Consider the following 26,870-nt stretch of genomic DNA (forward strand, 5'->3'; position numbering starts at 1 on the left):
TATAAACCATAAATACAGACAAAGTGTTCCATGTGTCATGTGTTAGTGGTGAACCTCGCTCCAGGATGCCCCTTTCATACCTGATCATGATACTATCACCTGTTACCAATCAACCTGGTCACCTGTGGAATGTTCCAACCCACCACCATGTTCAAACCACTGACCTCCTGATAGGTGGACGACGGCTCTACCTCCTGAGCCACAGCCACCCACTGTTTTATGGATGCTGTACACAGCATCCCAGGTTTTTGAGAATCTGGGTTATATGAGCCTCACTAGCTGTTTGTGCCTTTCCTTGTGTGGGCTTGTCAAGAAAGGTACGCAGCCAAAAAAACACACTGAAAAAATGACTGTACACATTTATTTAATGATGGAAAAAGAACAAGAAGTGGCATTTGATGTAAATAACCAATAGAATGTGTTTGGATATGTTTATGTGTATATCCTGTTAACACATTATATTGGTGTAGGGATATATTGACTGTGAGGATGAGAGCAGTGTGGTTAGTTTTAATGATTACAATGCTACAGATCATGAATGGTTCATTTCATCAGTGGTGGTATAGTATCACCACCTGCTGGATGCACAGCTCATTTCAGCACAGAGGAGTGACACACGAGCTTGGCTTCACCAAATGCTCTGCATGAACATGATTTAAAATAATATCAAATGTATGCATTTTCTTTTTTCTACTTTGGTGTATTTAGATATGAATTGTTGGCATTTTAATAGAATATTAAATGTGTGGTCAAAAAAAGTTACTTCACAGACTTTCCTGCTACTTTAACATTGAATGAGATAAAATCAAATGTGCAATGTTCAATTTCAAGCTCAGTTAACATGCATTTCAGTCATTCAAAAATATTGAAATACCACCAATTTCCTGATCAAACACATTGATCAATACATTTCTGATTCTCGTGTACATTTTCAAAAGTCATGGTAAACCAGAGAGATGCTTTTAAAGCCTGAAGGCCTGCAATGACGTTAAAGGAACATGTCATTGAGGTACTTATGCAAAACTAGTCAGATTTACATGTATTTTTAATGATCTGTGGTTTTGAATGTGGATGTCAGCAGTCACTGAAAATGACCTGTGCATGGGCCGTTCTGCCACACTGAGCCGCTTCGTGGTCAGTGGGTGAGCAACACGCTGACAGGCCAGAGAGCAACGGGCAGACTGACTGCACCACCAACTCACAGACATATACATACATGAGGCAAAGTCAGTGTGGTCAACTGTCCTCCCCTACACTTTCATTTCGAAGCACTCCTCTTCAGCAGCTCGTTTAATAGGCATGGCAGTGAAGAGTCACTTGTTTACATTTGGGAGACAAAGTGTGAACAGACCAAACAGCATGTGGGTGTTGGCTGCTGTCAAACAAACAAACCTGACTCAACAAAAATGAGTCATTATTTTAGTGGCAGTTAAGGAGAAAAGGATCAAAACCAGCCAACCATTGCTCAGTCACATATCAACATTTACACTCTTACAACACACACATCCTGCCATGACTTCTGCCCACATCCTGATCTACAGACAGATAATTCAACAATTAGATCAACTCACTGAAATCTTCACCTTAATCTGTACATTACTGTGTCATTGGAGGCTTCTTGATCTCATCTTCCTCCTCCACTTGTGTGTCTGGGTTGTCACCCTCTGCACTGCCAGACATTTTCTCCTGCAACCGTCTCCCCCACCACTGTTTGAAGTGGGTGTTGAGGCGCTCCAGGATGTCAATGGAGTGATTGATGAGCAGGGCCAGCCAGGCCAGGCCGAAGAAGATCCACGAGGCCATGAGGACGCTGTACCACTCTGGGTACACTTTGTCTGGATTACTGTCTGCAAAGAAAAGACTCAATTAATACGAAGCAGTATAGTTCTGTGGACAATCAGCGCTGCAGCGTGTTTTAAGATGGAGGTGATTGCTGTGCTGTACCTGCCACAAAGTCCCCGAAGCCAATGGTGCTGAGGGTGATGAAGCAGTAATAGATGGCCTGGGAGTAGGTCCAGCCCTCATGCTGTTGGAACACAATCATGGGCACAACAAAGAAGAGCGCTGCTCCTGACAGATAAGACACCAGGTGGACAAAAAAGCGGGTACACCTCTGCAGTGAGATAGATGTGTGTGTGTGTGTTTGTGCGTGCGTGTGTGTGTGTGTGGGGGGGGGGGGGGGTAAAATGAAAAAGACAATTAAAAACCTTCTGGAATGATCTTACACATATTTGATATTCGATGGTTCGACATCTCCTCACCCTGCGGCCGGTCTTCCCTTCCAGGAAGTCAGAGATGTTCCTCTCTATAACCAGCATGTACTTGCCCACCCTGTTCAGCACCATCATGTTGAGCGGGATTCCAAACAGTGCGAAGAACACACAGAAGATCTGGCCAGCAGTCGAGCTGGGACTCATGTTCCCATAACCTGCCAGACCGACAGCTGTTAGTATCTCAACTCACTGCGGCGGAAAGACAAGAAGAACCGTGATCCAGCCATTCTACAAGTGGTTTATGCAATATTTTATTTATTTTTGTTTATTTGACATTACTGCTATCAGCAAATAGCTGCTTTATTTTAAAGAGCTTAAAATCTAGAATAACTGACCAAACGGAAGAATGGATTAAATGTGATTACGTTCTATTAAACATAGATTTGTAGAAATATATTAATTTGCCCTAACATTGAATTATTATGTCACTGTTATTTTTTCCTGTAGTTCAAAGGGACGTTTTGCTTGGTGATGAGCCTCTCAGTTTGCTCTTTGACCAGGAAGTATTTCACCTCCACAGAGCTTCACCAAGCAAACTGTGAGAGAGATGAGGCTCAAATAAAGCCAAGTAAAGGCAAATATACTGAAGGTTCCAGTGGAGGTGTTTTTTGATAAGATGTCAATGATTCAGGGCTGATTAAATATCAGCCTTAATCCTGCCCCCTAAAGTCCACTTTCAACTATGTCATCTTGAAAAAAATACACAATGAGATACATTGAAGAGGATAAAAATTAACTTAAAAGACTCAAAAGCCTTCAAAAACACATAGAAAATACAGCTCTTGTGCATGAAATGCTCATTTCACATTTAAAAAACATGAGAAAAGGGATGTTTCCTGTATTAGTCTACATGTGAGGCTGATTCATACAGAGAGGAATAAGATTTCTGGTGTGATTTTGGCCTCTAAAATTGGTCAATATGTTGAGCATTTCAACACAATGTAAAACCCTGTTCAGTTATTCCAACACAAGATGAAAGTCATGCCATATGGGTCAGTGAGCAGGTTAAAGGCCTGATGTTATCATTGTATTGGCCTGATGTGTCATGGGACATGACTGAAAGTCTCTAACCTATAGTCGTGACCACAGTGGCAGCAAACACAGCTGAGCTGGTAAATTTCCAGAAGCCATCCGTCGTGTAGTTGCCTTTCAAACTTAAGCCCACCTTGGATGCATCTTGAACAACCTGAAACACAAAGGAAACCTCAAACTCAGTGTTGTATTTCATTAACTTTAGGACTCCCAGTTATGTAACTGTCCTCTGGGCAGCTGGAGGTCTTTCAGTGCAGTTGTCAGCATGGCATAAAGAGGACTCCTCTCAGCACTCTGGTTCAGGCACAGCACATATGTTGGCACAGTCTGTTACATAAAAGTCTGGAGTTCATCGCCAGTGTGAGAAATTACTCCAGAAGAAACACACAACAGTCTGAGACCTTTGGCCTTCTTATTTAAGTCTTACATTTAGCACCTATGATGCAATACTTCCTGATCCCAAACAGGCTGTCAGTGTTATTAAAAAAAAAAAAAAAACAGGCAGGAAAGAAAATTTGATATGTTATACCTGAAGATTTTAAAACAATGTAATTATTTTTGCATTGTTTTCTGATTCAGAAGGACCACAAACAATGTTCTTCACTTGTGAGAAATAATTCTCTTCTCATGATCTGTTATTCCCACCGTTAACCTTTACTGTGTAAGGTCAGAGAGTAGGATAGTCTGTCAGTCAGCACGAAACAGTTTACATCATTTGTCATCTGTTCCATGAAGTCACATGTGAGTCTGATGAGCGTCAGGTTTGATATGGTTACATCATTTTAATTTCCCTGAAATATAACAAAATAAATGATTTCCAGTGTTCAAAGGACACAATCATATGCTGGGTTATTAAGTAATGATTTTAGAATCAGAATATCAATAAATCCAGATGCAAATGATGTAAATAACAGAAAGGCGTTCTGCTCGTAGGAATTGTTCCTGTGCCTCTGAGCAGGACTCAGTACAGAGAATAAAACCACAGAAAGCAGGTTGTTCTTCATGTTCAGGTGTTTGTTAAACAGGTAACAACACTGCTGCTCTGCTCTGATCACTGCGTGCACAGACCTTCACACCATTACGTTGAATTGTGCCTCCTCGGGTGCTTTTCATTCCATAAATTGGTCTCCTCGTCTCCTCCACTCGCTTCCTCTCCTCGCGTCTTAGCTCCGCCCAGCGAGGACATGAAAGAGGGATGCGAGGAAGGGACGTGAGGACGGAGGAAACGAAACTCCGAGGGTGCTTTTCATTACATTTAATTGTGCCTCCTCGTCTCCTCTCTCCTTCGTCGACCCGGAAGTCGTTTAGGATTTTTCATTTCGGAGTTTCGTTTCCTCCGTCCTCATGTCCCTTCCTCGCATCCCTCTTTCATGTCCTCGCTGGGCGGAGCTAAGACGCGAGGAGAGGAAGCGAGTGGAGGAGACGAGGAGACCAATTTATGGAATGAAAAGCACCCCCTAATGAAAAATCCTCGCTCCACAGCGTCAGTCCGAAGCGACGTCAATTACTGATGACGTTTGCACAGCTGTAAAAGCTGTAAAACGTGATATTATGGTCAGATCTGCAGTCAGACTGTTCTACTCCTGATTGCTATTGATGAGGTTTTAATTATATGCCGTTAGAGACATAACAGAGGACGGGTGTATGGTAGATTAAACCAACAGCCTTGTAGCCTTGCTTTAAAAAACCGTAATATACCAAGAATTTTCATTAATTTCTTGGTGACAGATACAATTGTTAAAAGGACACAGTTGAAACAAGAATCAAGATTACATTTGTGAAGACCTGCTCCCGCCATGATTCAAACGTGTGGCACATATGACACGCCCCTTAAATAATAAAAGACTTCCGCGTAGGCTACACCGGTGTATCCTCACTCTGATCTCCTTCAGAAGCCTCCTCTCTCCTCGCTCCTCGTCTCCTTCAGGTGCATTTAAGCAATTGGAAGATCCTTCATCATGGCGGAGGGGAAACGACTTCCGGGTCAACGAAGGAGCGAGGAGACGAGGAGGCACAATTCAACGTAATGAAAAGCACCCTATATTTCGGAGTTTCGTCTCCTCTGTCCTCACGTCCCTTCCTCGCATCCCTCTTTCATGTCCTCGCTGGGCGGAGCTAAGACGCGAGAAGAGGAAGCGAGTGGAGGAGACGAGGAGACCAATTTACCGAATTAAAAGCACCCTTTCTCTCCTCGTCTCCTTCCCTTGCCTCCTCTCTTGCTCTAAATTCCACCGGGCACGACAGCGCCGCCCTCCGGCCGAAGCTAATCGTTCTAGACAATTCTTGCATTCAGAGGCGTCAAGCTGCTCAGAGCAGATCCTGCCAGGCAGGAAGTCAGGCATAGGAACGGCAGAGAGAATCCGGTAAATTTTCAAAATAAAACACCCTGTGCAGACTCCAGATCTTTTATGATATACAATTAAAGTAGACAAAAACAAAAACATTTCCACCATGGCAGAAGGACGACTATCAAGGAAAACTGACCAAATCAGCAAAATATAAGCAAGTCAACAAAGTCAGGCAGGCAAAAAGCGCCCTCCTCCTGACAGGCTGTCAGCGGGGATGGAGGAGGGAACACAAGCGCGACGCATCCTCGTCATCATCATCAACATCATCAGTCCGTGAATGTTTGTCACAGGACTGTGCTTTCAGAATGACATTTGCAGACTACATCATGAGAAACTGACATGAAATAGAGCTGATTAGTGCTGAATGCAAGACATGTTATTGTTGATATAATTTGATAGCAGCTGTTTGAACTTGTAAACACCAAGTCAGGATTCTACTAGCTATATTGGGTGTTGCCTACATCGATGACAAATTAGAAATATGAAGAACATTGAAGGGAAGAATGTTTGATAGGGCTTTTGATCATCTTAAGTAACAGATACAACTTATTAGCACAAAATTAACATTGAGATTTACAGAGTCCTGCTCCCACCCTGGTTTGTACATTCCAGCTGTGTCGCACCTCTGTCAGACTTTGCAGGGATCAACCTGTGAATCCTCGCTCATAGCTCCCCCAACAAGCCTCTCCTCCAGAGGCATTTTAGGAATTAATACCTCCTTCAAGATGGCATGCTGAGATCAGGAGGAGATGAGGAGGCGCAGAATAGAGGAATGAGAAGAGCACCTTGGCACTGTACAATGGAGAAGCTGGAGAAGCTGCGATGCATGAACAAAGCTGCCTCTTTACCACATGAACATGACCATCAAGATTTCAAACAGCACTCTTTGTTTTCTGACTAGAATTTCTTTATTTTTCATCATAGATGTGATTGCATATGGTCCTCACATTGGGTTATTGTTTGATTGGCTTTTGTTTAAAGTATGGAAAAACTGGGATATTTGAATTACTCAACTGGAATAATTACATTAAAAAAACGAAATTGAAGCACATCATTTGAGTTTGTATTGCTGAACTTGAGACATGGAAAAGCTGAATCTGAATAGCCTCAGCTGAAACGGAATTTAATAGCTTGGAATTAAAACAATATATTATTGTCACAGATAATTGTAATAAACTCTCTTTATACTTCCTCATTCAGTTTGACACACATCTGCTGACAAACCCAGTGAGAGAGTAACCGCCTGTAAGGGATGCTGTAAAAAGTGAGGATTCAGTGAGGATCAAATTCTGTTTCAGAGCAAATGAATTCTTTTCATTTCATAATATTCAATTCAATTCAAATTTATTGGAATTCAGTTCCAAATCAATAAACTAAATTTCAAGTTATGCTATTCAGATGCAGTTTTCAATGCCATTATTCAAGTTAATCCAAATGCAAATTATATGACTCTTTAATGCAGTTATTCTGATTTAAATACATTAATTTTCCAGTAAGTTATTGGTTGTTTTGGCCACTATGGAATATTGTTATGTATGTGTAATGGGAATAGGGTTGTGATCAAGACGGAAATCTCCCTAAAACCCACTGCTTAGCATAGATTAAACAACAACGCAGGTATTAGCTCAGATTTGCCTTTTAGGATCTTCCTACTAAATGAAAACGAGTGTCATATACTGCCATCCATAACCTGAGGTGACTATTATGAACCTGCTTCTTCTGATGTCCCATGTTTCCGTGCCTCACCTGAGCCACTGCCTCCAGGCCTTCTTGGTTCAGACAGGTGTACGCCGTAAGCAGCTTCTTTTTGTTCAGCAGTAAAAGACTGATGTCCTTCTGTCCGAGATCTCCCTCCAGCTTCCAGAAAACTACCCCACCAATCAGCACATAGGCCACATAAACCACCCCGAGCATGAGGATGGAGGGCACCCGCGCCAAGTTCAACAATTCCTTTATTTCCATCTTGGCTCCCTGGTAGAACTTTGGGATCCAGGCAAGCTCAGCGTCTCAACCTCTGCAACAGGGGACAGCAAGGAGTGATGGTTTACCTTTGTGGCTTCTCATCTTTCCAGGCATTGCAGGCAAATTAACCTCCACCTGCACTACTGTCTCAACCACTCCAAAGGCTTGTCATGCAAATCTAGCGGAACAAAATGAGAAGAGGGAGAGACACCAGCAGAGGTTGGGCGGTGAGAGATGACTACAGGTAAGGTCAAATATTTGGACTGTCTGGCCATTGTCTGTGAGATCATGGAGTTTGCCTCATCATGGCTGGAGTCAGTTGAAGACCAGTAGTTTGTATGTGGTGTCTAGAGGCACTGCATGGTCTCTAGGGCTTCAAGTCTACCTACTGCACTCCACCAGCCAACAAAGCCCAGAGCCTCCACATTATATATGAGACTATATTTCAGTTTCAGTTATGTTTGCATTTCATTCCTCAGGACAAGAGGGATTGTTTATTGACAAGTGTGTTTATTGATGTTATGAGGATGTTTTAGGGTTCAAGAGACTGTGCCAGTTTATTATTGTTGTTACTCTTTTCTGTCTGAAGGACTCGCACACCATAAGCTGAATGAGCTAAAACAGCCAAAATTCTGGTCCATAACTGGAAATCATGTGTGCTGGCACCACAAATATCAAAAATGTGTACCGCAAAAGCCAGTGGACAGAATTTCATCAATTTAAGTGTCCATGCTCTGCGGGAAAGTATTAAGCAACTGGCAACCTGAAAAATGAGGCCAATGCGGAAGTGCCAAAAGCAGTTCCTCCAAGGGCCACTTGAGGCTGCTCCAAAAGCAAGTCATCCCCAAGGACCCCATTTTAAAATGCCAGCTTCACAGAAGAAATAAGCATGTTTACAGCCTGGTACACGAAACAGTTTTTTATTTAAGACTCACGTAAAAATTCTATTAATGCTTAAAGTTATGGATAATTGTGGGCACGACTGCTTTGAGTGACAGCTAGCAGCTAGTTTTCAGCAACCAGACTTCATTTAGCCCCCATCAGCCCCACCCACGCTCTACCTCTTTCTTTCTTCATTTCTGGATTAGCCAGGAGTTTGGTGGAGTCAGACATTGCCAAGATGGCGACGGCTTCACACTGGTTCTTCAGAAAGTTGTGGATGACGTCACAGAAACTACGTCCATGTTTTAGACAGTTTTAAATCTGAAGTGCCATATTGGTTGGTGCAAGTGGATGTAGCCTGTCACATATTTGCTCATAACTCAAGATGCCTTTGAGTAATGATTAAAATCACTGGAGGCATCATGAGGAGGAACAAATGATGGAACTTTGAGTGTGGAATGACTGAAATGCTGCAGGCTTTGTGACATCAACCAGGTGTGATTGGTCTCATTTCTTTAGACAGAATTAAACTAGCTGCAGTGACTTTGCTCCCCTTTGTGAAGTCTGATAACTACTCGTTACTACTTGCACCTTTAATTTTGACCCACTGAGCTGCTTCCTTCAGCTGAGCACAGAAAGAGCTTGAAGCCAAACTGCCACTTGTGGCAGTAATACAGTGTTATATGTGCATTATCCACAGAGCCAGGGACAACAGATGGAAATTAGCATTGTGCTATATCTGTACATTTATTGTACACTGTCCCTGGTTTAAATATAAGAATAAATGAAATGAAAATAAATCTCTCTCACACACACAGAAGCACAGACACACACATACACACATGTATACATGCACAGTTGTGAATGATCAAATAATGAAGATGGGTGACACGCAATAAAAAGTACAAGACTTCAAAGAACACAATTTCACAGCTCAGCAATTATTTTACATTTATACATAAAAATATTTAATTCTACCTGCTGTCTGAGAGAAGTCACTGTGATATTCCAGACTTCTTATGTTTTCTCTGATGTGCTTCATCTACCAGCAGCACAATTTTGTTTGTGCTCTAACTTGGTTTTCTTTTTCTTTCCATTTCAGTTCATTTCTCATTATTTACTTCCTATTTCTGAATTACATATGTTGGGAGTTGTTAATTTCTCATGTTAAATGCTAGTGGAAATGGTTCACATTTAAAAATAATCTAAATCATGTAAAGATTCAAGATTTTTTTTATTTTTTTTTATAAGCACAAACATCTGGCAGATGTAGGTTACATCCTTGCTTCTAATTGGCTAATCCTGATTTATCATGGGATCACTTGAGTTGCTATTCCTGGCTAAACTATATTGCCTGTAGGAGTGCGTCACTTAATAAATGTGTCTTATTATATTGAGAAATGTTCTTTTCTTCAGTCTAATTCTTTGAAGTGTGATAAATATGGGCCCTGGTCTACTGCACTGACTGTCTGGCTGAACCGAGGTAGGAATGCCAAACCAAAAGCTATAATGTTTATCCAGCCTATTGTGTAATATCAAGCCATTTCTCAACAAGATTAAACATAATTCTAAATTAAAGTATTTAAAGAAGAAGTTAATATCATGGAGGAAATATCTTACACAACAATTTTTGGCTAGTAGATTAACATCTCTTATCTTTCTGTACCATCTATCGTAAAAAACAAAAACAAAAAAACAGTCACACTAAATATATACACTACCCAGTGAATACTACTGTTCCATCTGCAGTTCACTGTCAGATCTTTGACACGTCCTCTAGTTTACTGGACGACACGTCTTCTTCCTCCTGTTTCTGAAAGCCTGGATGAGTCAGGCCAATCGCATGCTCCATTACTCTGGCTCCCATGTTGAGGATAAGAGCAAGCCAAGCCAAGGCAAAGATGATCCATATACCTGCGAGGCTGCGGTACAGAGAGATGTACTCCTTCTCCGGGTCAGTCCCTACAAGAACCCACATGACCTCGTTAGAACATGCTGGTTTATCCCAGACAGAAACATTGGCTCAATGTGTAGAAAAGCCAAACTCAAATAATTTTTATCTAAACAAGATGACTCTTATTTGCTTCCTTTACATTAGATATCTAAAATTACAGCACAGTAATTGCCTCGAAGCATTGAAAGGCGTTTTCATCTTACGCAGGTGACAGCTGCAGTTTTTCCACCACGTTAGCGCTTGTTTGCTCTCTCTACTCACCTACCACATAATCTCCAAACCCAATGGTGCTGAGAGTAATGAAGGTGAAATAGAAGGCCTCGCCAAACGTCCAGCCTTCCACATAACTGAACAGCAGAGGAGGGATGACCAAAAACAACAGGCTGCCTGTGATGAGGAAGAAGCTCACAGCCAGGGCCTCAACCGTTTGCTAGGAAACACACAGCAAAACTGGATTTAGGTCAGATCCATAAACATTAGCTGGGCATGGCAAGGTAGAAACTGCCTTTTCTTGGCCTATGTGGTTTGATCACTACAGTAATGGGTAGCAAAAGTTACGATGGCTATAAATCTGTCTAGGAGCCATGGCAGATGTTTTAGTAGCAGTCACAAAAAGCGTCAGTTCTGTGGTTAATACCCTGAATGGAATAACTGTGACGATTCCCTTCTCCAGTCGACCCACGTGGATGGTCAGACACTTCCCAAGCTGTTTGAGTAAGGCCAGGTTCAGCGGGATCCCGCACAATGCGTAAAACACACAAAACACCTGACCGGATACAGTGCTGGGGGAGAGGTTGCCATATCCTGCGAACAAGGTCATGATTTGTCATTATCTTATCGAATCAGAGAGTTGAAATGATTTAAAAACATGTGAAGATGCTCACCTATAGTTGTGACGACTGTGCCTGCAAAGAAGAAGGAGCTCGAGAAATCCCAGTTACTGGGGTTTGTTGAGTTGCCTGAGGGATTCACTCCATTTTCCCAAGCATCCAAAATCACCTGCAAACACACACAAAGAAGTTGATTAAAATCCCAGAATAAAGTCGCACTCGGCTGCTTTTAGATTTGGACCTTTTAAAAAGGAAAGGAACTTATCCACCTCACTATGGCCGACTCCATTACTCAGTTTGGTAAATATTTTGGATCAAGACACATTTATTGGTTTGTTCAGTCAGGTTATTGTAATACCTTTTAGGGCTATGTACCTAACCTCATCATAAAATCAGTCTTCCAATTTCTGTCACTCAGTGTTTACTGATCCCTTATTATCATATTTACTCAGTGATTAAATACATACTTTTATGTGTACACACAATACTACTAGGAGCCTTAAGTCAATCATGACTACCTAGATAAAGACACACCATGAATTTTAGCATGTCACCATTTGGAATATGAAAAAAGCTGACAAATTTGGTTTAGTATGACAGAATCCAGAGTATTCTTCCATCATAAACTGACTGTTCCTCTGTTATTCTTCAACTGCATGAATTCCTTAAAGAACTGTGATAAAAGTGGAGGAAAAACCTGAACAAACATCTCCAAGGCTAGCCGGTCCAGGCAGGTATAATTAGACAAGAAGTGCAACTTCTCCAGTTGGAAGTGGTTTCGGTTGTTGCTCTCAGCCTCTTGCTCCAGTAACTGGAAGATGATGGCCCCAACCAGCAGGTACACGAGATGGGCCAGAGCCAAAAGTACTGTCCAGCTCACTTTGACCCGGACCAACTGGAACCTCGCCATCAACCTCCTCCAGCACCAGAATGGACAGAATTGCTGCTCTAACTCAAAAAAGACTAATGATCAATGTCTTGATGAAATAGTAGTTCCTCAAATTAGCTTTAATTACTGCAGGCTGTGGCATTCGTATCCAAAAGAGAGAATAGGAAATTGCCAAAAGAGAGACAAAAATGTATATAAGAGTGCTCTTAAAGCCAGTTTCAATGTTCACAACACAACATCAAGAAAAGTTGATGTTTGGTAAAGCTCTAACTGGATAATCATCCAAAGGTAAAACATCTCCAGTCAATGCTCTTATTCTGATTGGTCAGAGTTCCTCAGCTGTTGGGTGTTGATTTATGGGTTGCTTTGGTAACGATCAAACTCCTCCTCTCCATTAGCGACATCTGGACACACACACTTTCAGCTGTTTCCACTAATAAGGAAACGGTGGCACCATCTTGTCAGCAGAACAAAAGTTAATATTTTACCTGCTGTTGGTTGTTGGTGCCGCAGCCTTTTAACTGGATTCTGAATTGTTGGGACTAATTTCATGAGAACATGTAATTCATCCACAAACTACTGGATTCCAGGATTGACACACTTTGCAGAAATTGCTGTTGAAATAATAATGGTAGGTTCCACAGCTTGAGCCATGCCCAGGGAGATACATTTAGTTGAAGTATGGTCACTTTCAAATCTCACGAGGCTGAAGCTCAACTTCCATAGAAGTCTGCTGGAACATGTGCGACAACACAACAGATCTTTAAACATTTCCCAACATTCAGAGGTCATATACACTGCCATTATTAAAGGAAACACTACTCTCTCTGGTAGCTCTCTAAGATATAATATGGAGTCATGTACTTAATTAGCTTCCACTGCTGCTTAGAGCAGACAGTCATTATTATTGTTTAGTCTGAGGTAGACTTATAATCTTTATGTAATTTGTGTCTTTCTGTGCCAATTTTGTCAATTCAAAGGGGTTTTAAATGTACTCATGGTATGAAGTGATGAAGTGAGGCGACTGAGAGAAATAACAGATAACATGACTTGACCAAAGAAGACTCTTTCTCCAAGGCAACTATGCCTGGATGCAAATCGTGCAGCTGCTTGTCATGTGTCAAACAAATCAAGGCAAAGCCATGCAAACAGGTTGTTCCAGTGTCCACAGATCATCCTCTGTTTGGGTAGGTGTGTAGCCGTGGTTTGGAGGTCACTGGATGTATGGATCGGGATGACCAGCTTTCGTTGATGGATGCAGTGAATGTCAGAACACTGGGACAGTTGGATAAGACAGATACATGGTCTGATAGGGATGGAATTTGCATTCATGTGGTGAAGTGGTAGTACCTTTAGTCAAGAACTGTCTGTTATTCATACAGGTCTCCTGCAACTGTACATAAGCATGCAGTCAGAAAGACACACAAGCACATTTCCACACCAGGCCTGTTGTAGGCCACTCAAAACTGAACTGAGTTATCCAGTCCAGTGCCAGTATTCAATCTAATGTACCTTAGTTTGATTTTATCCACACTGAACCATCACATTAAATGTTAGCAGATTGTAAACATCCAAGAATAATCATTCTTTCCAATGCCCAATGATCAATACTGCATGCAAAGAAATGTTTGTAAACCCTATTTGAATTTCAAATGCTGTATCTTAAGGAAGCCCTGTAATAACTGGAGGACTGTCGAGGGTGTTTGCCCGCCTTCCACACAGTGCATGCTGGGATAGACTCCATTTCCCTTTGTCCCTGAATAGTAGTGAACACAGATGGATATTTAACCATGAGGAGATGATCCATTCCTAAAACCACTGCACATTCATTGATTTTGAAAAAATAATGTGCTTATAACATCTCATACACTGCACAACACTTGAAAATATGGTTTCATATTTTGAGGCAACCTTAGAGCTCCATTGGTGTATCGTGGACCACTTTTCCATTATCATTGATGACAAAACCAAAGTTCGTCCTTATACCTTCTTGGGGGTAATTTTCCAGTTAAAGTCCATAGGGAAATTACACATAGTAACCCCCACACTGCAACTGTCATTTGCAAGGGAGTAACTGTGAGGGAGGAGCTACTGTATAAGAAAAAGATTTTAAGAACACCAACTGTGGCTAGCTGTTTCATGAATCAGGTTGTTTACAAAAAATGTAATGCTGCAACTGAATCACACTCAAATCACATGACAACAGCTTCCTGTGGAATACAGAACAAGCAAATCGGGTGTAATGGAGCCCAAACAGCCGACAGTACAGTGTGTGTTTGTAAGTGTATACTGGTGAAGTAACTCATAAACCACTTAGGCTCGTAACTGTGAAGTACTACAGTAATACACATTCAGGCATCTTGCAGTTCCTTTGGTTGCTGACATTACTCAGATTTATTTTTGCATCATTACAAAAACACTACTGTTTTTACAGAATGTTAGAAATAATCAAACAACCTTCTATTGACAACATTTGACACCACATTTGTGACCGTTGGAATAAAACAAAAGCAGGCAGAAATATGAACTGTATCTGCTACTGTGCATGTCCACACTTCCTGCGAACATTCAAAAAGCCATAATACATTCAAGTCAAACATACTGGAGCCAAGCGGTTTCCTATTGCCCGCTCCTTCCTCTGATATCTTGAGACAACATTTGCACAGATCAAATAGCCAGCGTGGGCAGTGATTTATACCACGGGTCATTATATGACTGTAATAATCTCCATAACAAGTCTGAAAACCCAGACAGGAGCTTCTGTTTGGCAGAGGGGTCCTTGTATGAATGAATCTGGAATTCTTTGGACCAGCTGAGATGTCAGCTCATATCTTTGTCAGTGCATCCACACCCAATGATGTCTAATCCACATTTTTAGATCATTCTATCACCTGACAGATGCGGAGGTTGTACAAGCAGTCCTGATATCTTCACGCCTGGCATACTTCACCAGAACTTTGCTGTCTTACTAAGATGAACCTGGAATTCATAAAAAAGGCAGATTAGATATCCTGTAAGTATTTGAGGAAAAGAAAAACCCTTCGCACAAAATCAAAATTTGGATTTTCAGGGTAACAATCCTTAAAATGAAATGACTTGAACTACAATAATAGCCTCCACTCTGAAATCGTGCTGCCCCTGTTGGCCCTACACTTCCCTGCGTGCACTAGTGGCTTAAAAGCTGTTTTGATAGGAGGGACAGAATCATACAGGGGTTCTCAACAACCGAGGAGAGGGGATTTCCTGTTAAACAAAAAAAAAAGTCTGGAAAAGTCACTATGCAGCAGTAGTGTCAAGATAAAAGACATGGAACTAGGAACCTTGCCTAAAGTGGGGAAAGAAAGATTATGGAGGGCAAACGAGTGTTTTTCTGTCTGGTGTCTCTGCTCGTTTGGCCATCGTTCTGTCTATTCATATGACCTCAGCCGGTCTGGACAGCTAGTGACAAACCACACGACAGCCCAGTCCACTTTACTGTCTGCCAAAGTAAGCAGCTACACAAGGGTCAAAAGCAGAGGAGACAGAGTGTAACAGAGAGAAAATATGTAAGAGCAAACTACCAGTGGCTGCAGAGCAGTAGAGAAAGAATGAGTCTGCTGAACGGGTGAGAGTTTGTGTGTATGTGTGTGCGTATTTACCTGTCCTGTTGAGGAGGTTTTGCCTGGCTCTGACAAAGGCCAGAATATCAGCATCAGTGTGTGGGTCTCCAGTCAGGGGCAGAGAGGAAGATGAGAGCATGGCGGTGGACATGGCCCTAAAGTGGACATATGTTCAATGTAGCATGATAATCAGTTGAAAATCTTCAGTTTCTGGAACACAAATAAGGACTTTTACATTGCTCTATCTTACAGCAAATCCTTTGTGGTATATGTGTCTGCTGGAGGAAGGAGGGCACACTGAACACAACAACTGTAAAATGCTTTAACTGTTAAAGCTAAAAACCTTCACAGTTATCAGACAGAAGTATCTCTGTACTGGAAGTGGTTGCTGGAAACAGCTAAAAGCATGTATGTTATGCACTGGGTGTTTCACTGTGCTTGTAAAATGGAGTTTCAGCAGCAGCGTTCAAGGACGACCCCAGGCCTTTGATCTGCTAATGGAGTCTGGAGACATAAGTTCACAAAGAACTACAAATGTATGGCCATGTAGGAGGGAAAACACTGCACAGCTATAAAATCTATGGGTTTGGGCTGTATGTGAAGACTTAAGAGTGTCTGCAAAAATGTGGAATACGCAACTATATTTTTTACATTCGTGCAAACATTTGAACAATGCACAGGGTATAAATGGGTCTTAACCCTAATTGAACAAAATTTACTGAAATATCACTTCATCTCTTTATGTTTCATGGACTTGGTGAATCAAAGTTGCACTAGATAGAGAAAAGCCAACACAGCTACAAATTTGATGAATGTAGTTGCTCTGATTTCTGATTTCAAAGCCATCCATTAATTTCCAACATGCTCAGCTAGGCCTCAGTGTACCTCCACTCAGCTGGAGTGAAGTCAGTCACCCTCCCATCCAGGGACTCATGCCATGCTGGGACAGCTGTCAGGGGAGGTGTGCTTTTGGGGATGAAGCTTCTGAAATTCAGAGAGAAGTAATTACAATTACATGATGTGAACAAAGTGTAGTATAATCCAGCAGTACCTTAGAGGAACTAAACTGAGATGCTAGGCTGACCTGATATCTTGAACAGAAGTGGTGCAGCAGTCTGGATTTGGCTAGGGGCCTACTACAGAGTCTCTCACAGTACTGCTCAGACCGGGGTAGCAGAGCTCTTCATAATTATTGCTATGCCATAATCCTGGTACAGTAGGTGCTCCATGTATCTCACTTTGTCTGTACTCTGTGTCATTCTTTAATTTTCAGCATCATCACCAATAGGTGCTTGTCTTAACCACCAGAGGGAGCAACAATGCAACAAAGTCTGCACAGGAGGTTTCAGGAGGCTTCTAAGACCTTTTTAACGCCACATAATTTATAATAATTCTTTCCTGCCATTTTTTCAACATATCCCAGCTGTATAACCAATACTTCCTGATGACACAATTAGTGTAACATACCCTGGACTCAGATAGGCAGCAGGAAATGGATTGGTGAATTAAAAATGAGAGCTGCAGCTAGCAGTAGGACTAGTTGAAAAGACAGCAGCGTTTACTACATTACTGCAACACACAGCAGTCAAGAGAATATATTTAAGACTTTTAGAAATTCTATTCAGTACTACAATAATATCAGCGTCTGATTTATTTATTTTTTCATTTAGAGGAAAATGAATTCAGTGCTTTTTAAGAGTTTAAGACCTGCAGATACCCTGATACAGTCTGAGTAGTGAAGATGGCCAACTTAATATAACCTGTGGTCGTGTCTGTGAAGGCCACACATATCTGTGTCATCCAAGACTTGTGGCAGACATGGGATGCCACATACCACCTGTATAATTGCTAAATGGCTAATTATAATGTGAATCATTTCCCCTACTAATCTTGCCATGAAGCAAACAAACACAATTACCATTTGTTCAATATTTGTTCTATGGAAACAAGCACTGAGGACTAGGTTGTTGGCCATTAATCAAGTGAAGCATGGCAGAGCAGAGGGCAGGCCGGATGTGAGCGTCGCTGAGCAATGAGCAGGCAGAGCAGAGGGCAGGCTGGATGTGAGCAGGGTAGACGATGAGTGGTGATACAGCTACAGCACCACACCCACATCACAGACACACACAAACCCAGACAGAAAGAGGCTATATTTGAAACCACCTGGTATACCAGTCATACATACTGAATCTGTGAAAATCTCCAGCATACATTGGACCAGTCTATCTCGCCTACTGCTACTCCCACAATGCAAAGCGCTCAAGGAGTCACAACAACCAGCTGGGCCATTTTATCACTAAATTGAGTTCTGATAATTTCTCAGATGAGAGATCAACTGAGCAGATTTTGGATTTTGACAGTTTTACAAAACATTGCTGACGAAGTGAAAAAGTGTTTGAACAATTTCAGGGTTGAGAAGCTCCATAAGCACCTCCACAGACTACAGCAACAATGGCAGAGGAAAGCCAGGCCCACAGCTGAAAGATGTGTTTGGTCCTCATACGTCTGTCATTCCTTAATCTTACTCTCTTCATTACATTAACTTTGACATATTTTATTGAACTTATGCAGCTTTTGCCAAGGAGGAAGTGTTCATAATATGGCCAAACCAGCATGGGCATTAACTCAGACATACAAAAACAAACAAACAAAAATATGTCAACAAGGAAGGAAGAAGAACAAGGATAACGTTGTGCTTCCAAAGCAGCAGAAATACCAGGAGGATTAGCTCCAACTCATGTTATATTTGTGAAGTAATGCAACAAAACACATTTGGATCTTGTTCCTTCCAATCCTCAGGTAGACGTCTCACCTCTCAGGTAGCTGTGTTAGTGTTTATTTCTGCTTTCAAGAACCAGAAACCAGCTAAACCTAGCTGAGCATACTGTAAAATAAATCAAATTAACATACTACTGACAAACAGACGTTTGTCAGTAGTATGTAGTAGGCAGTTCCAAACAGCCTCTATGTTCCCCTCAGTCAGTGCCAGTTTGTTGTTGTACCGTGTGCAAAGAGTTTCTGACAGGTTAGACAACCGTTTCAGCTCTTTCCTAGTATTCAGTCCTGATTTTTGCTTTCAAGATGAGACAGTGTACGCTGCTCACGACCATTCCCCTCTCAGATAACAAGGTATTGGTTCCCCCGGGCTAGGTGATGTACATCCAGCAGTCAGTGGATGGTGTAAGCCTGGTGGTCATAAATAATCCATGTGGGTGGAGGGGGAGAATACAGAGGCATGCAAACGTTTGGGTACCCCTATTCAAAATTTCTGTTACTGTGAATAGTTAAGCGAGTAAAAGAGGACCTGATTTCCAAACAGTAAAAAGTTAAAGATGATTCATTTCTTCAATATTTAGAGTGAGATGACTTTTTTATTTCCATCTTTTACAGTTTTTAAAGAACAAAAATGGAAAAGGACCTGAATCAAAAGTTTGGGGACTGTGCATGGTCAGTACTTATTAACACCCTGTTTAGAAAGCATCACAGTCTGTAAAGGCTTTCTGAAGCCAGATAAGAGAGCGGGTAAAGATGGTGGGCAGCTAACGCTCTCCATACAGCACTCACAGAGATGATTAGCTATTCTGATAACCAGGGAAATTAGGAAGTCTAAGGTGTTGGTTTCATCCCTAGTGCCTAGCTTATCCCTCATCACATCACTGAGATGACGAAGGGAAAGAGTTATCATTCTATCCACAATCGCAGCTATGATCCTACACTCGACTTAGCACCCTGCTACAGCATGGGGGACCCTCATAAATTTGGAGGAGACATCTGGCAGTGTCTCTACCCCAAAAACTTTCCTGATCTCAAAAGTTAACAAAGGAGGAACTACTGGCATGTTGGTTCTCATACACAGCTGTAGCTCAGGCCAAAGCATTAAGGAATTCCATAATGTATGTAATCTTGGACCCTGCACATACCCAGGTCCCAAGGGTGCTAGGACACAAGGCTCTCCAAATGGGGCGGTCAATGGAGTAGGAGTGGCTCAAGGAGTAGACTTGCTAGGTTCGAAGACAGGGACTGGATTTGAGAAGTGAGTGGAAACCATGTCTACCTGGCTACTGATGCAAGTTACATGAGATTTACACGACTTCTTGTAAAAGTTGCTTGTATTAACCCACAAGAGCACCTTTGGTGGCAAGGGCTTGGCAGAAAGAATCCAAATCCGCTCTGAATGACCTTGTGCCTCCGAGGTCCATACATGGCCAGATTGTTCTGTAGCAATCAGCAAGGGGGGATCCAAACAGAGGAGACACACTGATTGTGAATGAATAAGAAAATGTTTCTAAGCAGGTTTCAGGGGATGAAGGTGGAAGAGGGGAAAATTCGGTGTGGCTGAACAGAGGGGAAGTCTGGATGTGAGCGTGGCTGAGTGATGAATAGGCAGACAGGCAGTCTGCGTGGCCCGCGAGGCAATTCACGAATACAAAGATAACATAAAATAGTACACTGAAATGTTCCTGATCACAACACGCCAGGCCACGACATGACTCTCAACAAAACAAAAGTAGATGCAGAGTGTCGCGCTTTTCAAGAGAAATGGACTACTGACTGACAGAGACAGCGTAATGCAAGCAAGTTTAGTGGTGACGAGCTAATAGCTCAGAAGCTGAAACCTTATTCAGAGGGAGATTTGTGAAGGTGTTGCTGCTGTGCAGCTACTGGCAACAGACAAATGAAAAATTGTGTCAGTTTGTCTTGAAAAACTCAAGTGTCTGTGTGATTGGGGTCGATATACTGCACAGTTGATGAATAGAGAGACTGCAGGTGTGTGGCTTTGAGCAATCAGAGAGGCAGGAGAGTGAGAGAAACACCACGCCCACATCATGCACACAGACAAACAGAGAGAGACAAAGACAGGGAGCTCCGGACAGGCATGGCGGGAAAAAACACGAGACACGAGGAACAACTGGGGGCTCGGCTGTAACCAGTTGGTTCAGCAGAGACTCAAAATGAATGCTTAATGCATGACCACTGCATCACAAACTAATAAAACACACTTTTAATAGGTGTACTTTTCCATCTGCTGGAGGGATGGAAGGACACACAAAAAGCAGTCAGTCAGTCAGTTTTTACACCACAAAAACACAGAACATGTCTCTCACCTAAATCCTGGAGTGCCAGGCGATGATGGCTGCAAGGTTCTGCATCGTGACCCTGTGTGACATCTGGCTGTAGCGTCTGACTCAGACTCCTAGTCACATTAATTGAGAAATGATTGAAACATTTGCAGAACATCAGCAAAAACACCATTTCCTGTTGGTGATCATTAAACACAATGTGGCCATATGTAACTGAGGGAACACAAGACAAAGTATTTTGTGTCTTCTAGCTCCATCGTACCTCTCACTCAGGTTTAATCAACCACATGTGTACTGTTTTCCAAAAACAGAGCAATAAATGGTTCCACAAAGCTGATTGATATATGTAAGTATGCTGGAAAGGAAATGCTGCTTCCTGCTTAGACGACCAAAACTGCATATGTAAGGCCTGTCTGTCAGACTTCCTCTTCTTTCAGTTTGTCATTCAGTAATAAATTCCCAAACCTTGCTCAGATGTGAGTAAGATATTGTTCTCCATTCATTAGATCAAACCCAAAGAGCAGAAGCCAGCAGTGTCTGCTGGTCAGATGTTCTGCTTAACATCTTCTTTGTGGTTGGAAATGTGCACAGCAGCCGTAAAGGCTGAGCAAAGTGTGAGACCAGAGACTTAGGTATAAGACTTATATCTCTGTAAGTCAGTGTTATCCATTAGTGGAACTTTTCAATTCATCTGTCCTCCCAAGCTTCAGCAAGAATTACCTTTAACTATACTGTACATGTTGCTAAAGTATTTACGCACACACACAAAATGATTATTTAGGACTGAAATAAACACTGACTCTGTTCTTGTCCCCGCTGGGTTGCTGAGAAACCTCATGGACATATTGTCCTTATTAAGGCTCCGTCTGCTGAGACAATGTATTGATGCTGTTGCTATCTTGCCTCTAAGCTGCTCCCCAGGCCCTTGTTTGGGTCACATGGAATACTTTAAAAATGTGTTTCCGTGTATTTGCCTCCTACACATCTTCCCACTGCGGCCATGCAGCATGATGCAGAGCAGAGGCTGTGATGGTCACACTGGTGCCATAAAAGCTTCAGAAGTCAAAGACACATGCATATCAAATTGCAAACACACAATTAAGTGCCATAGAGGGGAATATTCAAAAAACACACAAAAGAAAACACCCATAAATATGGAGACAGAGATGGACAGACAAGCCTTCCTGTCTAAAGTCACTCACATATCTGTGACACACTGTCATTATGTCATGCTTACAGACGCTTTATGTGCTGCTGTGTCATACAGAGGTGGAGAACAGGAGGTCAGTCACCTGCTCGCTGAAAGTGTCCTGGCTCCACCACTTCTGGAAGTCCTTCTGGAGCTTGACCTTTGCCCTTTCCAACAACAGCTGCAGGTGCTCAATCTCTGTCCTCAACGCTTTGAGACGGCCAATGGTGCTCTTGTAACTGATGGGACATATTATCCGCACCAAATTCATCTTTTGGTCACATCACACAGCATCGTCTGTGTCTAATCAATCTAAGCAGGGTCCTGGGAGGAACTATAAAAACATTTGGTATAGTAATACATTAAAATTCACTTTTCTACACTTACGCCTTTTTTTCTTGCTCAATGTGTTTGCGCAGGTTTTCCTCCACCAGGTCGACCTCTTCAGCCTCTGTGTGAGCTGGACAGGCAGAAGCCGTGGAAATGTTTGACAGACAGACAGAAATGTGGACACACTGTAGTTAAGTCAGTCAAAACGTTTTCTTGCCCCTTTGGTTCAGATCCAGAAGCTAGCAAACATGTGTTGTGTAAATGTGAATGCATTTCATTCAAAGACAGTGTTTTAAATACTGGCCCTGGATAACAGAGGCCAGGCTGCTGTGATGTGCTCTCTGATGCCGGACTCGAGATAACAAGAAAAGCCTTTGGCGCCTGAACTGGAGGGATAGATGTTTGTGGGCTTTACAACCGGATTTCCTCATCAAAGCATTAATGTCACTGATGAAAACAGTCAGAAAAGAGTAAATGAAGGAGTGTTAAAGCTGGATGCAAAGGCTTTTGTCGCTAAGCTCTCAGTCTGCGAGGCCTACTGCAAAGGCTTTGAAGTGGGCACTGCTCACATAGAGGAGCACTCACAGTGTGCCCATAGTGTTTACCACTCCAACTGAAAGGTGCTCAATATCAAAAAGATGGCAAACAGTTTTCATTGGTGACAGCTTTGTTCATGCTCTCAGGCAGGAGTGAAATATGTGGAGGTTTAGCCTGTGATGTATTTAATTGCTTCAAGTGTACATTCAAGTTTTGCTTTGGGCATATCCATTATCAGGTTGATCTTACCGTGAGCTGCCCTGTGCATCACTAACTGCTTCTTCAACTCATCTGGGAAAGTGAGAGGAAAGAAATGAAAACTTAAAACATCTCCCCCATTCCTACATTATTTAAATTAGCCAACTCTTCAACATTATTCCTGCTTTTCCATTATATTATCACTGTCTTTGCCTGTCTGAGGATGATAGTTAAAGTTCACATTTTAAAACTATTCACTTCAGTTTTTATGTACAGTATATAACGCCAAATCATGAAAAACTAAATGTGTCTCACAACACTTTCCATACAGAGCAGGTCTAAACCATACAGTTTACAATTACCCAAAAGCACCTCTTTGGGAAAAAGTTTTCTGACATTGTGTTATTCTGAAGACAAACATACATCAAGACATGAGACTGGGATTTCTACTGTTCTTGAGAAACCACAGTTCAGGATTCAGTAATGAACCTCTTAAAGGGCTGCCGGAGTGACTACAAACAGATCCATATAACTAAGATAATCAATATGCAAAATGCTCAGTGCAATGCCATTAAGTGTGCTAATAAGAGACTGTGAGAGGAAGAGTTGGCATGGTGGAAGAAGGACATAAACCATCAGACAGTACAGAAGTGTGAAACAGGTAAGAGGAAAACACAAGCAGTAATAGTGGCATTAAATAAATTGATTTTTATTCTTATTATTAGCAGTTTTATCATTAAGAATTATAGTAAGAACATATGATTTATTTGGTGAATAACTGTGAATTGTGAATGTGAGAACTGTCTTCTGTGATGGGACTGACTGCAGCAATGCCATGAAGCACTTTTCTTTGTTCGATGGGGTTTACACAAAAAGCCCGACATGCTGGTTTAATGTCATGACTGAAGCCTCAGGCAAGTGAGTTCATCCAAAGAGCAAAAAAGAAGAAAGAAGAACATGAAATAGGTGCAAAGAGAGCAAATCATAGAGAAATAAAACAAAAACATAGAAACAATTTTTAAACTAACTCTTGAATTTAAAGTGGCTCCCATGATCACAAGCTACTCCACAACATCACGTTTCTGTTCTCACTGATTTGACTGACAGACCTCACGCAGCACAAATGACATACTGTGTGTTTAAGACAGGACAGACTACTGAGACACACAGTTCCACAGTCCTCAAAATGAACTCTTGTGACTCCAGTGAGCCTGGAAGCAACATGAGGGAGGCTTTCTGGATCGCCGCCTGTGGCAGTAATACTGTTGACATATGGTTAAGTAATCTGTGCCTGTCCTTCTGTTTTCATTGTCTCTCTTCCCTTAATTGAAGTAATGAATTGCCTTATTGAAGACACTGAATTTGTGATGCAAAGCTGTAGTGGCACAGGAGAACTCTAAAATAAATGGATTAAAATAAACTGTATGTGTTTGAGGCCATTTCTATCTACACTATAAGACCAGTCAGGTCACACTGTGATCAAGGATGGTGATAGTGAGTTAAGTGAATGAGCAGAAAAATTATGAGGCAGACTAAAAGATAAAAGAGACATTGGAAGGCAGAGTCTTTTGTGGTGAGTTTCCATTCCACTTTCTCTGTTGTTAGACAGCACACATGTAGACGGAGCGAGCCCGCAGCTCTTTCTGTAATACGATCCTGTCGCCAATCTAAAAGCCAAGGCCCAAGCTCCAAGCACGAGAAATCCAGATGATCATTTCCCCCCAAAATATGTGGTGTGGGAAGCTACCTTTTCATCCAACACCTCTCAGGGTGCCATAGAACAGCTACATTAGAGCTCTTGCTTTGTCAAAGAGAAGAAGAGGAAGACACTGAAAGCATTTAAGACAATGACCTGGACTTAAGCTGAGTCTCTGAAGAGGTCCGGGGATTAATGAAGAATAACATTCTTATCACACACTTCAGGTTTAGTTTTACATCAGCTCTCAGCGCTCCACTAAAAAAAAGCTTTCAAACTTTCTGTAATCTACTCACACAACACAGTCCTAGCATGACGCGAGCAGAAAACCACATATGAGGAGTGATTTATTTCACCTTATTTTGATGTGGAAACGATCTCACCCCTAAGCAAAGGCTGGGCTTGATGTAAGACTGGATTTTCCTGCTGGTTATGTAGGGGTATTACAGTTTGGGATGCGTATGCATCCAAGCCTGTGGTGAACTTTGCATAAGCTTTATGAACAATGTGATAGGAATGATCAACTAGACAATTTCCCCCTGGGAAATTATGAAAGGGCCACGGGGGCTACTGCCGGTGCACGTTATAAGAGCTGCTAATGCTAAGCTAACATTAGCATGTCAAATAAAACATTAAAAACATCTGAACCACCATTAGAATGCCTTTAACAATCATTTTAGCCAAGGTTAGCATTTTAGCATTAGCATGCTAACATTAGCATGTCAAATAACACATTAAAAACATCTGAACCATCATCAGAACGCATTGTAGAATCATTTTAACATAGGTTAGCATATTAGCATTAGCATGTTAGCATTGTGGCTAATGCTAACAGGCCAATATCACTCATTACCTCACTAACATTTACAACTCACCAGTAATAGGCTAGGCTGTGGCTCATTGTCAAGCCACTGCATAGCTGCAGCTGAAACTACATACGTGTGTGTATGTGGGAGAGGAGTGCTCAGAGAAGTACTGAGACTGCTTCTTAATATGCGTTCTTCTCTGTATTTGTGTTCTTGTGTACTTGAGAAACGTCATCACTCTGAGTCCAAGTACTGTTCCAATTCAAAAGTCCGCATCTCGACAAGAACACTCAAATACCCGGATGTGTTCTTGCCCCTCCCACTTTATCGAGTATGCATCGGATGGTGACTTGGGCGGACGTGGGGCAACCACGTATCCCAGAATGCATTTTGTCGCAACGATGCCGGAGGAGAGGACTCACAACTATAAGTTACAAGTTCCGAAATACTGCTGTTTTAGTAGTACGGAATGTGGTTTAAAGATTATTTGATGTAAGAAAGTGGATGTTAAAACAAAATCTGTGGTCGATTCATCACGATAGCACGTAGTTTAAAATTTGCTCCAAAGTTTTTGGAAATGTGTCGTCCTGCTAACGTCCTGCTAACTGGAGAGACTGTACTCCCAAGTCGAACTTGCTAAGTCCAAACTGCCAAGTTCGTAAGTCCGAACTTGGCGTACTTGGTATTGAGAAACGGCCAGAGGCTCAGTGGTTGCCATGGAAAGTTGAGGTGGCCTGATCAATGATGTCACCCACTCAGACACAGGTGCAGACACACATGCATTGCATTGGAGGCAATGAGGAGCAGAGACAGAAACATCTGAATTTAGCCTCTGCGCACCCCTTGAACAAACGCTTCTCACACGAAGACCGAAAGTCCTACTGCCAAAATTTCTTCACCATCAGAGCTACAAGGCTTTGCTGTACACGCTGATCACTTCTTTTTCCGCTGGGGTCAAAAATGCGGATTTTACAGCGAGTTAAAAACATGGTTGGTTTCTGTTTCTCCTGTTTTTGATTTGTATTGGACCTTATGGGTCAGGTCAGAGGCGCTCTCCTCGCTCAGAGGCTGAGAACTCAAAAACCGTAAGTCCTATCACTTAGCCAGGCACATCGTGAGAATCAGCACAAGCGGCACTACAACTCTGGAAAATTTCAAACATGTAGAGTGAAATTTGTGCTTTGGAGGAGTGTGGAAAGAAAAAAATTCAGACACGTTTCAGAGCGTCTCTCCACTCTGACAGTTAATCCCCTCCACTCTAGCA

At 42.0% G+C, this 26,870-nt stretch overlaps 3 protein-coding genes across 3 annotated transcripts in view; all 3 read right to left on the bottom strand.

The window, feature by feature from the left end:
- Positions 1-348: 348 nt before the first annotated feature.
- On the bottom strand, positions 349-5,523 carry kcnk17 (potassium channel, subfamily K, member 17). Its single transcript, XM_070979482.1, has 5 exons — positions 5,079-5,523; positions 3,345-3,459; positions 2,262-2,428; positions 1,945-2,113; positions 349-1,847 (listed from the first exon to the last, which is right to left on the bottom strand). The coding sequence occupies exons 1-5, from the start codon at positions 5,121-5,123 to the stop codon at positions 1,597-1,599; spliced, it is 747 nt and encodes a 248-aa protein (XP_070835583.1). The 5' UTR covers positions 5,124-5,523; the 3' UTR covers positions 349-1,596.
- Positions 5,524-10,253: 4,730 nt separating this feature from the next.
- LOC139342610 (potassium channel subfamily K member 16-like) lies at positions 10,254-12,191 on the bottom strand. The gene is made up of 5 exons (XM_070979818.1): positions 11,979-12,191; positions 11,336-11,450; positions 11,089-11,255; positions 10,713-10,881; positions 10,254-10,459 (listed from the first exon to the last, which is right to left on the bottom strand). Exons 1-5 carry the CDS (start codon positions 12,189-12,191, stop codon positions 10,254-10,256), a joined length of 870 nt encoding a protein of 289 aa, XP_070835919.1.
- Positions 12,192-14,532: 2,341 nt separating this feature from the next.
- The window catches only part of kif6 (kinesin family member 6), a 67,693-nt gene continuing 55,355 nt past the window's right edge, over positions 14,533-26,870 (bottom strand). Inside the window, exons 16-22 of the mRNA XM_070979481.1 lie at positions 23,156-23,197; positions 22,427-22,499; positions 22,143-22,278; positions 20,875-20,963; positions 16,655-16,753; positions 15,809-15,924; positions 14,533-15,149 (exon numbers count right to left, since the gene is read on the bottom strand). Of these exons, the coding sequence (XP_070835582.1) occupies positions 15,139-15,149; positions 15,809-15,924; positions 16,655-16,753; positions 20,875-20,963; positions 22,143-22,278; positions 22,427-22,499; positions 23,156-23,197 (566 nt within the window). The 3' untranslated portion in view covers positions 14,533-15,138. The remainder of the gene's footprint in view (positions 15,150-15,808; positions 15,925-16,654; positions 16,754-20,874; positions 20,964-22,142; positions 22,279-22,426; positions 22,500-23,155; positions 23,198-26,870) is intronic.

Source organism: Chaetodon trifascialis, chromosome 14 (genome assembly GCF_039877785.1).
Source record: "Chaetodon trifascialis isolate fChaTrf1 chromosome 14, fChaTrf1.hap1, whole genome shotgun sequence".
NCBI classification, from domain to species: domain Eukaryota; kingdom Metazoa; phylum Chordata; class Actinopteri; order Chaetodontiformes; family Chaetodontidae; genus Chaetodon; species Chaetodon trifascialis.

What these genes read in the sequence shown, in the direction of transcription:
- kcnk17 (XM_070979482.1), bottom strand. Translation starts at nt 5,123, where the DNA reads ATGTGCCACACGTTTGAATCATGGCGGGAGCAGGTCTTCACAAAT. An exon ending in CACTGTGGTCACGACTATAG is followed by an intron (nt 2,429 to 3,344) that starts GTTAGAGACTTT and finishes TCGGTCTGGCAG; the next exon opens with GTTATGGGAACATGAGTCCC. An exon ending in AAGGGAAGACCGGCCGCAGG is followed by an intron (nt 2,114 to 2,261) that starts GTGAGGAGATGT and finishes ATCTCACTGCAG; the next exon opens with AGGTGTACCCGCTTTTTTGT.
- LOC139342610 (XM_070979818.1), bottom strand. Translation starts at nt 12,191, where the DNA reads ATGGCGAGGTTCCAGTTGGTCCGGGTCAAAGTGAGCTGGACAGTACTT. An exon ending in TCACAGTTATTCCATTCAGG is followed by an intron (nt 10,882 to 11,088) that starts GTATTAACCACA and finishes TGTGTTTCCTAG; the next exon opens with CAAACGGTTGAGGCCCTGGC. An exon ending in GTTTGGAGATTATGTGGTAG is followed by an intron (nt 10,460 to 10,712) that starts GTGAGTAGAGAG and finishes GGGTTCTTGTAG; the next exon opens with GGACTGACCCGGAGAAGGAG.